Raw genomic sequence first — 11,836 nt, 5'->3', positions numbered from 1 at the left:
ACACAACGATGGGACTTGAACTATATGAAAGGGAAAGAGAGACCATGAGGAATAAGAAGAGAGGTCTTCTTCTGGGTGGTCAGGAAACTAGAGGTCCTCAATGCTGAGAGACCAGGTCCAGATGATCATCCAATGGATCCAGACGAAGCCTGGAAGACAGCGGGGCTCTTCCGTAGAGAGTTGTTCGGCTTCCCTGTGCCAACACCAAGGGACCTACCAACACCTACTTATGATTGGGATGTAATGTTCCATTGATTCTTACAAGAAATTAACCGAACCATTTTGATGGTTCATATGAAATAAACACATTAATTTAATTGAAGGAAGAGAGAAAGATAGAAGGATTTGATGTGAATTTAATAACATCCTCCAAAATTTCTATGGAATCCTACGATCCAAGGAGGCCCTGATTCTAGTGACATTAATCAAAAGGTCAAGAGAGATGAAATCATACAATTCAAAGAGGCCCTAATTCTTTTATCCGTTTGGTGCCTACATACATGAATCAAGGTCTAGAGAGATGTGCAATATGTTGCTCCAGTTCTTAAAATTTATGCTTACTAATCATTTTAGCCTAGATTTATATTTATCCCCTTATTCAGTAGGCATTCACGTTTTTTCTTTAATGGGTTAAATATATCACGTCGAAACGATGTATTGGAAGCAAAAATTCGGTGATCAAGCTCCATCAAAAAAATATTCAGATGGTACCAAGGTCTTTCAGTATTTGTTTGTTTTACAGAAAAACTAGCCCTTGCAGGTGCACCGGTTGACGACAAGTATTATAAACCTTCACCGATTTCTTCAGAAGAAAAAAATAAGTCTTCATTGCATCATGATTTTCCGTGGATCATCAGTGCTCACCTCCAATTGCAGGTAAAGAATTAGAACATATCTCATGCTTTAGAATTCTTCCATCGATGTGCTGCTTGCAGAATCTTCAGGTGTTTGGCCTCAGAGACTTCATCATCAGGGAGTGGTCTATTCCTCTTTCCTATTCTTGGTGTGTTGATTTCATGGTCTATACCGCTCAAGCCAGCTGAAGCATCAAACTCAGCCAAGTCCTTCAAAAGAAATTCAGGCATATCTAGCGCTGGCTGAGCAATTGCAAGCTCATAAATCGACCGAGCACGATCGGTCTCTCCAAGTTGCCTTTCCAGTTCGGCATATTTCCTCCAAGCATAGCAGTTCGCAGGAGACCACTCGATGTACTTCTGGTACAGTGTCCGACACCGATCAACATTGCCGAGATGCATCTCCATCTCGATGTACTTCTTGAAGATTTTGCCCTTGGGAGCCATCCCGATGGCGTTTCCCAGAAGCTTGCGAGCAGCGGTGAGATCCTTGCGCCTGATCTCAAGCTGGGCCGCCATGATCCACACCTTGGCGAAGGTGAACTTCTTGTGTGGGATGATCTTCAGGCACTCCCGGTAGACCTCCCTGGCACGTCCCATGTCCTGCGCGTCAAGCTCCTCGTAGAGGGCGTAGTTTATCCAGAGGTAGATGTACCTCTGCCAGTATCGCTTCTCCTCCGCCGGGGGCACATTGGCGATGGCCCTCTCGTACACTTCCCTGATGCTGTCCTTGCTCCCGGTGCTCTCCTCGTGCGCGAGGTATTCGAACCACGCGTCGTAGTTGAGTGGGTTCTTGCGCACCGCATCCTCGTAGGGGGATATCTTCTTATTGGTGGCGACGGCGGCGTCCACCTCTGGGTCCTTGCCATCGGCAGCAAGCAGTTTGGCGGCACGCTGGTACAGCCGGTGCGCATGCTCTGCCTCTCCATGCTTCGTCTCGAACTCGGCGTAGCGCTTGAAGGTGTCCGGCAATGGGTGCTCGTCCACGAGCCGCTCGTAGAGGGCCCTGGCGCGCTCGGCCTCGCCGTACCGGGTCTCGAACATGATGTACGCGTCCCAGCCGTTCGTGCCCGGGTGCCACGCCATCCAGCGGTCGAACACCAGGCGGGCGTTGGCGTAGGCGCCGAGCATCTCCTCCATGTGCGCGTACTTGGACCACAGCTGGTCGACGCGGGGGAGGAGCGCGACGGCGCGGTCCCAGACGTTCCGGGCGTGGCCGACGGAGCGGCTGCGCATCTCGAACTCGGCGTACTTGACCCACAGCGCGTGGTCGCGGTGCTGGGCGGGGACGCGGAGGGCGCGCTCGTAGACGGAGCGAGCGCGGGCGAGGTCCCCCTGCTGCTCCTCCCAGCGCGCGTACCTGACCCACGCCGAGACGCCGCAGTCCGCCCGGCAAACTTTCTCCTCGAAAAGGTTGCGCTCGCCGAGGCGGTACTCGGAGAGCTCGTCGAGGTCGGCGATCTTTCTCCTGGGCGGCGGCTTGATGGATCGGTCGTGGCACCCCCGGGCGTCGCGGATGATCTGCTCGGCAGTGATCTGGATCGGTGACGGAGCCTTGTTTTTCACCCGCGTCGCGCGGGGCAGCCTCACCTCGGTGTCGCGCTGGGTGAGGCAGCCGGGAGACGGGCGGGTGGGGGCGGTCGCCATGGCAGTTCCTGTGCTCGATCGATTTGGATTTAGCCCTAGAACTAGAACTAGAATCGCCCGGCTATATCTGCGGTCTGCGGCAACACCGCGTAATCGACTCAAAGCTTAAGGCCGAGTTTTTCGAAAACGTATACTTATAGGTATAGCAACAACCCAAAACACAACTCCCACTCGGACACGAGGACACGAGCTCTGGTACAACTTACGTACTGAATATAAGGGCATCTAGGTGTACAACTTACGTACTGAATATAAGGGCATCTAGGTGACGCAAACGGACGTTGTGCGACCGTTTCGCGTGGACCGAAAATGCGTTTGTACCCACCTCTAGCGGGGCGACGCATCGTGTTCGGGTCCGTCACGACGCAAACAACCCCTGGGCTCCTCCTCCGCCGCCACATCCCTCGGCGTCTCCACCGCCGCCACAGCCACAACACTGACCGCTTCCATCGCCGCCACAGCCACAACACTGGCCTCCTCCACCTCCGCCACAGCCACAGCCCTGGGCGGCTCCACCTCTAGCACCGTCAGCGCCTCGGCGTACGTTTTGCCGGTTTCCAACTAGCTGTGGGCGGTACCGGAGCTCATCGTGCTCGACAGCGACGAGGAGCAGCAGTAGGCGCAGACGTTTAGGATTTATTTTCATGTGTTATGTAAATTATGTTTTCATGTTATAAAAAAATGATTCTCGCAAAAAATGTGTCGTGCCGCTGGAGCCACCCCAACGCAAACGGACGCGCGGTCGATTTCGACCATTTCGGCCGACGCAAACGAACGCGCGCGGACATTTTCGGACGCTGAAATGCGTCGCCGCCGGAGATGCCCTAATACGAGTAATGACTATTTCTTAATCGACTTTTGTTTTTCTGCCAGCTAATCAAATCTCAGTTATAATTTATGTTGCAACCGATAAGTAGCACGAATCGCAACAACTAGCTACTGTGAACACAACACGCCAAGCTTGGCTCTCTGGTACATGAGCACGACACACCGCGACATGAACAACGAGCTGCTTCGACAGAACGGCGTCTTGTAGCATAATTGCGATGCCTTCTGATGATGACTCTAGCACGGTCTGAGGAGGAGTGGAGTGATCTTCCAGATGAGAGGGATGTATTTGCATCTGATGATGATTTAGTACAGTCCCCTCCTGCAGCAGCACCATCAACAGCAAGTACTGATGACGACCTGGGCAATGAAGATAGTGATGATCTGTCGATCTAGATGATCAGTTAGCTAGACTATTATATCTATGAAGAGAGACAACAACTTCAATTGCTGTACGTATGAGACTATGTGGGTGTGGTAGAGATACTTCTGCTCGTACATCACTTTAATTATTTGCATGTATTTATTAAGTTGTTGTTGGATTTATATGTATGTTTAGTACTCTGGGACTAGATGATCCTAATTTCCATATGTTTATTTGATAATTATAATTTTAAGATCAGGCCGGAGACGGAAATATATTCGGATGTATTTAAGAAATACTAGACTGCAGACGGCCAGAATGAATGACCGATCCCATCAATGCATTAAGAGATATAATAGATGCCCCCCATAGGGGGTCTCACAGCGATTTGAGATGCTGGCCGTCGGATCGGAGTCCTTGAGCGCATCTCGTCCGTACGTTCGCGGTGAATTTTTTCCACCATCCCAACAGGACAAAACCTAGACTACCTTTCCCCACCAATCCACACACAGCCGCCGCGCCCCTCCCGCATTCGTCATGCGGACAGGGATTCGGTGACATTAAAACAGCATGGCACGCTGTGCCATGATCTCTCATCCACCCTACACTCTTAATCTAACGGTCGCAATTAAGCGATCTGAAAATTTTGCTAAATTTATCTTTTTTGCTGCGCCTAAAATATAAAGTATTTTTGATTGAAATTTTCCATACTTACAACATGATTTGTTGGCAATATGTAAATTTTTTGTTTTAATTTTTTTTAATGATTTTCAAAAAAATAATTAAAAATCATCAAAAAATTTAAAACAAAAAATGTATGTATTGCCAACGAATCATGTTGTAAGTACGAAAAGTTTTAGTCAAAAATACTTTGTATTTTAGGCGCAGGAAAAAATACAAATTTAATAAAAATTTCTGATCGCTTGATTGCAGCCGTTAGATGAAAAGTGTAGCGTGGATGGGAGGTCATGGCACAGCGTGCCATGCTGTTTTAATGTCACCGAATCCCAGTCCTCGTCATGCTCCTCCTCTTCTCTCCCCCAATCCCCACGTTCCTCTCTCCCCCAATCCCCTCCAGCTCCACTCCCCATCTCCTCCCCCACCACATCTCATGATTTTCTCCTTGGCTCGAGCCGGGGGAGGCGCAAGGCAGTAGGCAGGGAAGATGCAGACCGAGGCGGAGCTCGACATGGGGAGAAGGCGGTGAAGATGCGGACCGAGGCGGAGCTCGACGTGGGGCAGCGGGCGAGGAAGGCGCGGCGGAGCTTGAGGTGATTCCCTTCCCACATCCTCTTGCCCGTTCCTTTTCATGGGGATCATCCCTTTGCGGCCGACCGCGATGTGCCGCCGCTGGTGAGAACCAGGAGGAAGAGGTGGACACAGAGAGGGAGAGGGAGGGGGAAAAGAGGGTGAGGGTGCATATCATCTTTTGTCTTCTCTAAGTTGTGCTGCGTGGAGTTCATTTCCATCTTAATGATATATCTGCTACCATCAGGAGATGGTATGAAGCCAAGATGGAGGGGATTTTACTTCGCCCCTCTCTTAGTCTCATTTCATATCCTCCTCACTAAAATCTTTTCCTGGGACTGAAGAAACGGTGCCTTGCTCATGTCTCAATCAACTCCAGCAATGGCTGAATTTCATGTAACCAGACAACCAAATAAGTCTTGTGACCATTCAAGTTTTGTTGGCCAAGAGGCACTACATGCAGATTTCTGCACTTTTCTAAATCAATAATTCCTGAGCTACTACGGATTTTTTATGCAGTATCTTCTTTGAATATGATGATTTTTTAGTCTGCATAAATAATAAAATATCTAGCTTACCGCAGTTTCTAGGATACTGAATATCTAGCTTATCGCAGTTTCTAGGATACTGAACTATTTTGGAAGCTCTACAAGGAAGATCCAGCAACATGTGCCACTGTAATGAAAAGTTTAGTCGGTGCTGCATCTGCCCATCCGCAGGTAACCATGTCCTTCACATCTCCCTTTTTATTTGCTACCTAAAAGCCTCACTCCATCTTGAAAGGTGTCATTTCTTTGATCTTGAAAGGCGCGGGTGTGTGATTTAGATTTTTTTTTATTGTACTCTTCCCTTTGTGTTACCTAGGAGGAGGTACTTCCGATGCTTGGTACGTACCTCTTGGTTATGTCAGTAATTTTTTTTCATGTTTCTCATCTTTTCACCTTTCCCTTTGCACGAGTAGTTATTCTTGTGTCATTGAAAGTTATTAGTTTGGTGTGATCAAGTTATCATTTGAATAATCAAAACTCCAAACTTTGCATCAATATTGCCGCCAACACGAGCAATTATTATTCTTCTCTTACCATTTTTCAGATGTTGAGGTGTGACCCCGAATGCCTGTGTTTGGGTGACATGAGGTTCTTATGTCCTCGACATCAATAACCAGCAAAAACGGTTGGCTGTGTGCTACAGGTGTGCTCCATCCTGCCCACCCCCACTGATATTCATATCTGTTGAAAAGTTGAACATCTAGGAACTGCACTGATGTTATTTTGGCTATTGGATAAATATATTTCCACTTAAATGATCAATTGCTTGAAACCTTATTGTCACTAAGCTTATGGCGTGGATAAGAGAGTGTCATCTTCTGCTGGTGTATTTCTGATCTTACATAGAGGTTTAATGTTGATCCTATGATAGTTTTTACCCCTTCTTTTCTTATCAAATCGATCTTCACTTCTGTAATCTGTAATTGTTATTCATCATGTCATTGTCGAGGCTTCCTAAGCAGCCGTTACATGATTTCTGCTTCAACCTGACTAATGGTACATGTTTTGTACATACGTACATTGGGGTATTTTTTTAGTTTGCAATCCTTGGTATGCTAATTGAAATAATGAAATATTTTACCTTGTACCACTTTGCTACCCCGATGAATGGATTTTGATAAGAATATACAACAAGGGTTTTATTTCAATTGCCAGTATCCTACAGTGAAACTAAGTATATATACCCAGTATCTTATAGTGAAACTAAGTATATATACACAACTCGAATTTTTTTTAATTTGTTTGGACAGGTTGATTTCTTCTGTTTTTTGTGGTGGTTTCAGGTTACTGTCTTCAAATACTTCCATTCTATTGCTTGCCAAGCATATGCGTACTGTGGCCATGTATGTTTGCCCGGAACACAAGATTTGTCCTTTTGGCTTTGGTGCCTTGGTCTCCTCTAAGCCTGAAGGATATTTTTTTTCTCATCTCATGGAACCTACTCGTGATCTGTTTACGGGCTAATGTAAGTGCTTGTCACTTTTCTCACATTTTATCATGCTTAGTTTCTTGCATGTGGATTTTGTCGCAATGGTCTATTGCCGTTGTTCATGAACTACTAAAGCTAGATTCTTTTAGCTGTGAAATGACCTTTCTGATTCATTGCAACAATTCCTACAGATTCTGCAGTCAAGCCTTACAGGAATGAAAGAACATACCGTTTATGTTTTTTTTTATGTTTTTGGGGTTATGCAGTTGAGCCCTACAGGTAGTCTCGTATTGTTCATTGTAGATGTATGAAAAACAATCAGGCTTCAGTTAGTCGTACAGCCCCATGTATGTTTTTTTGCATTTCCCCTAAATAAGGTTGCTTTCCAGTTAGTTATACTATAAAAAACTTGAAACTGATCTGTTGGCAAATATTACAACTATGCATAATTATTGTTCCATTGGAGCAAAATTACAGAGCTTCAAATACAAGTTTCAGTAGATGAAAGTTAATGCCACCAAGTTATTGAACAAGCAACCACCACCTTTCATTTAGTACTGTTATACCGTTATATCTAAGAGTTGCAGAAGCCGACACACTTCAGTGCCCAAACCATGCGTGAAAATATAAGACACATTTTGTGAACTCCCTTTGGTTATGTTTGGAAGAAGGCGCTAGATTGTCATATTATATTTTCTACACTTCCATGAAATCTTAGATTTGGCACAGTTTTGGCATGTCAACGCTAACACACATTACTGAAATTGAAAGCTTCCTTAGAACCTTAGATCATAATTTCAATAGGCTTGTCTAACTATTTGTAGTTTATAATCTAATTATAGTCAACCCTGATTTGTGTTCAGATCGATGTGGAAGGAATATCTAATGACCAGGAGGTCAAATCTCTCTCTGTCTATACAACATATCATGTTCCTCAAATTTTAATAATACTTCTCTTTCTGCAGATCTCACACATTTGAAGGAGGTGTGGTTATCTTCTTGTAGAATTACAGATCTGGGTGTTTCTTACCTTGGAGGTAAACAATGTCTGTAACATGCCTCTTTCTTGTGCATTTTGGTATTTTATGGTCTACTAATGATCTCTACGTAAGAATTTGACATATATTTGATCCAAAGCTCCTCATGGTTTATATTTATCATCTGTTATATGTAGGTTTGTCCAAGTGCGTACATTCAGATCAATTTGCACATTCTCATGGTCTACTCATGATCTCTATGTAACTGTTACATATGTTTGGTCCAAAGCTTCTCATGGTTTATATTTTGAGGTGCTTGCAGGTGCACATTGATCTGAATCAAGAAGTAACTATTCATGGGTGAAGGGTGGGAATGATAAGATGGTAGGTATCGTTTCTTCGAAGTTGCCTTAAATTACAGGGATTAAATCACGTGGTTAATAGTTATATATATGAATGACATACCATGTTTTATCCTTGATATAGATTTGTTAGCTTTTGATATGGGGATTGTTTTTAACCAAATCTTAAAACTAGAGAGCTGACAAAAAGTATCTCATTTTTACCTCAATTGAAGCAATGCAACTGTTTTAATTTGTATGAACTGACAGTGATTGTATTTATTTCGTATTTCTTATGACCCCTTTCTCTTTATTCTAATTTAGGATGGAATTTGGACATTTTTTCTGCAATGCCATTTATTTTCTCCTATTTCTCTTACCTTCACTTTCAGTTTTCTATTCTATTCTTACCTTCACCAGGTCTTACCAGCTAATTAGCTCATCTAAGATATTGGTCAAGTAAATGGGAGGATGCTAAAGAAAAAATTATTTTCTGCCCAATTTGTTAAAGGGTGCTTACTAGCAGCAATGAAAAATTTACATGGTGCCACGCTAAAACCCTCGCTTCAATCCTATAGAAAGAGTTCTTTAAACATCTGCGGATTTCGAATAACATTTATCCTTAACGAACTCATGAAGCAGTATGGTGCCTCTAAAAAGTCTGGGAAAAATTTGGATTTAATTTCCAAATCTTGAGATGCTTAGATTTTCTAGCATACATGAATCGATTTGAACAAAAATGGCATATCTGAATCACATAGTTTTCATCTGGTTTATTGTGTGGTGATAGATTGAGATTTTATCGATCAAATCATCACTTATCTTTACTGTCATGTTTCTCATTTCCTGCCGATCCTCGGATATGACATCTTTTCTAATTTTTATTCCTAAATTTAGGTTGCTGTGATGATAATTAGGTAGGCATTTGCCTCTTTTCTTTCTTTTAGTAAATTGTCTCATCGCCTCTTAGTGAGTGTTCAAAATAAATTATTCTGGACGAAATTTAGTGTCATGCTAGGAATACAAGGTATTATTTTTTGCATAAATAGCAGAATGGTTTGGTTCTGAAATAATTAAGATTCATTTAGCTGCAGTGATGCAAGAGGGTGCTTGTCTTCTTTAAGTATAAAGAAGTAAAAAAAATCTGTAGATAGCCTCTCTTCTTTGACATGTTAGACTTAGTTTAATATCCTGCTGACTCAAAAAAGCTGTTACATGAAATTTTGAAACTGAAATAGGAGTACCTAAGGTTTTGGTAGATGAATTGTCCTCTTTAAGTATAAAGAAGTAAAAAAGTTGATTGTAGTGGCAAGAGAAACAAGGTAAAACAATGGTGAATTCACAAGATTGGTAGATGAATTATCCTCTTCTACTATCACTTAACTGATTGTTTGAAGGCCAAGAATCAGGAAAAGGTTCTCACAAAGGAAAAGGCGCAAAAGTGGAAACCACCAGGTGCAGGTATATTCTGAAGATAAACACGATGGCGCTTTCAGTTAGTCATCAAAATCCAGAAGTTGGGGCTTCACCATCCAGAATGACCAGGGTGCATTACTGGCAACAGGGGCAGGCTATCTGGAACATGTTGCTAACCTGCCACATGCAGAAGCTCTAGCTTTATAGCAAGCGCCTACCATCGTCACTCAAATGGGCCGCCAAACTGTAATGTTTGAGATAGACTCCATGATTCTGAAGCAAGCCATTCCAAGCGAGGAGTATGATCTCTCTAAATTAGGTGCTCTGTTTAGAAAGATAAATTTTCAAATGAGAGTTGGTCTAAATGTTTTGCAGACTTTAGTTGTGCATGGAGGCTTTATGGGGAGTGGCCGTATAGAGACTTGGCTCAACCAATTCTCTGAATTTGTATCAGACATAGTTGCTGGCGATATGCCCAGCGCGATGTAGTAATGGAATGGACCAGTGTTCCTTTAAAAAAAATGTGTCTCAGCGATTACTGAGTCGTGGAATTTACCTACTCATGATTTCGTGTTTGGTTCTGCTGCACAGAAGATGCATTTTCATCTGTCTTAAGTTTGGGTAAGTTGTGGCTGCCTTATCTTTGCCCAGCGTTTGTTTTTCTCCAGGATATTGTCCCTCTAATGAAAAAGATAGTACCATGTTTTTGTTCAACAATGTTAAATCTGGTATTACCTTCTGTTTTTGTTTAACAATATCCTAAAATGCATAGCTCCCCAAGATAGTGCTTTTGTTCAACAATATCCTAAATAGGCATAGCTCCCTAAAATAAGTGCAAGATGAAGAGCGGAATGATTCGCCTGTTGAACCACCACATGGAGATGCCAATGGTGTGTTGATTGTGTGAATCCTTTGTTCTAATAAAAGAACTTGCCTCCCGCCGGTGAGACTGCAATCAAAGAAAATTTTAGCAACGATTTACAAAACAATTAGCCAGGAAAGTGAGTCTAAGCTGCTTTGAACCAAATTTTTGCTGCTATGCGAAATATATTTCCCTATTTTCAACACATGATTTCTCATTATGAGTTTATATACGCCATGGCCTCAAATGCTGATGAGATATTCATATTTGTTTGTCACATTTTGGTTTTTATCTGATTCTTATTCTACTGACCTCTTAAGATCAAATGAAATGTATTATCATATTGACCGTTATTTTTATCGTCCTTATATAAAATGAACATGGGCGTGACCTCCAGGGGACCGTGCGCCAGGGCCGCGGACTCCATCGCCAGGTAGCTGCTGCTTCCACGAAGCTGTCCCTCACTAGGACAGCGGCCCTGGCCCCGTTGGCTGGCCAGACGCATCGCCGCTCGACGACCAGCTGTTTGGCAGCCTGTTCGGGATGTAGAGGGGCGTCATCTCTTGGGAACCTCCCCAACGTTACTCACACAACGATGATCATGCCACCCATGTACTGCATCTTGGCTAGCAACGGCGCAGCCGAAGGAATGGTTTCTTCCTCCACTCTGCGCTCGAACGGAGCAAGAGTTTTCCTTCTTTTTTTTGAATTTCAGTGGCGAGCTCTAATTTTGCTAATCTTTCTCCTCAGACTATTATTTCCTTCTCCTCTCCTTTTTATCGTTGTACTTGAATATTCAAATGTAGCTTTTTTAGGGTGAAAATCGGGCTTTATTTATTTATAATAAAAATATTCAGATGTACTCCCTTCAGTCGGATTTAATCGACGCGGATAAAGAGCTGCGCATGCATGTAATTAGCAGAGTGGGTGCGTTAATTAATTACATCTGAAGGTAGTAGTTGGATCGTTGCAAAAAGAAAAGTGGCCGGCAGAGGTACAAATACTGCTACGATAAAGCTTGAATTCGCTCAGATAAATGGGAGGTTCAACCCATTCGTGCAACCTTATGATCAAACCAATCGACAAAATAGCTCAATATGCCGTTTTTAATTGACATACAAAATGAGATGTTGTATTTGGTGCTTCTGCCTTTTCTCCTACCGTATTTTTCCTCCAAAGTGTATTTTTTAACCGAGAAAAATCTATTGTTCTTATACAAAGTGTGCATCGACATGAATTTCACGAGATCGTGCGCCAAGGCGCACATCTAAATCTAGTATTCTAGAATTCTGGGCTTGAGGCGGTTAGAATGATTGACCACT

General features: G+C 43.4%; 1 protein-coding gene and 1 long non-coding RNA gene across 3 annotated transcripts; one reads left to right on the top strand and one right to left on the bottom strand.

Moving 5' to 3' along the window:
• Window positions 1-721: 721 nt before the first annotated feature.
• LOC124668020 (protein crooked neck-like) lies at window positions 722-2,501 on the bottom strand. Its single transcript, XM_047205225.1, has one exon. The coding sequence runs from the start codon at window positions 2,499-2,501 to the stop codon at window positions 897-899; it is 1,605 nt and encodes a 534-aa protein (XP_047061181.1). The 3' UTR covers window positions 722-896.
• Window positions 2,502-5,113: 2,612 nt separating this feature from the next.
• On the top strand, window positions 5,114-10,202 carry LOC124667176. 2 transcript variants are annotated; one of them, XR_006991190.1, is made up of 5 exons: window positions 5,114-6,954; window positions 7,884-7,955; window positions 8,093-8,137; window positions 8,218-8,279; window positions 9,634-10,202. It is a non-coding gene; the product is annotated as an uncharacterized LOC124667176 (long non-coding RNA). The 2 variants fall into 2 exon arrangements; XR_006991189.1 differs by lacking the exon at window positions 9,634-10,202 and having other exon boundaries at window positions 8,218-8,571.
• Window positions 10,203-11,836: the final 1,634 nt, after the last annotated feature.

Source organism: Lolium rigidum, chromosome 6, assembly GCF_022539505.1.
Source record: "Lolium rigidum isolate FL_2022 chromosome 6, APGP_CSIRO_Lrig_0.1, whole genome shotgun sequence".
Lineage (NCBI taxonomy): Eukaryota > Viridiplantae > Streptophyta > Magnoliopsida > Poales > Poaceae > Lolium > Lolium rigidum.
The sequence above is the reverse complement of the archived record's forward strand: the minus strand, read 5'-3'. Positions and strand labels throughout refer to the sequence as shown.

Bases quoted from the DNA above. Each gene is read 5' to 3' on its own strand.
- LOC124668020 (XM_047205225.1), bottom strand. From the start codon at position 2,501: ATGGCGACCGCCCCCACCCGCCCGTCTCCCGGCTGCCTCACCCAGCGC.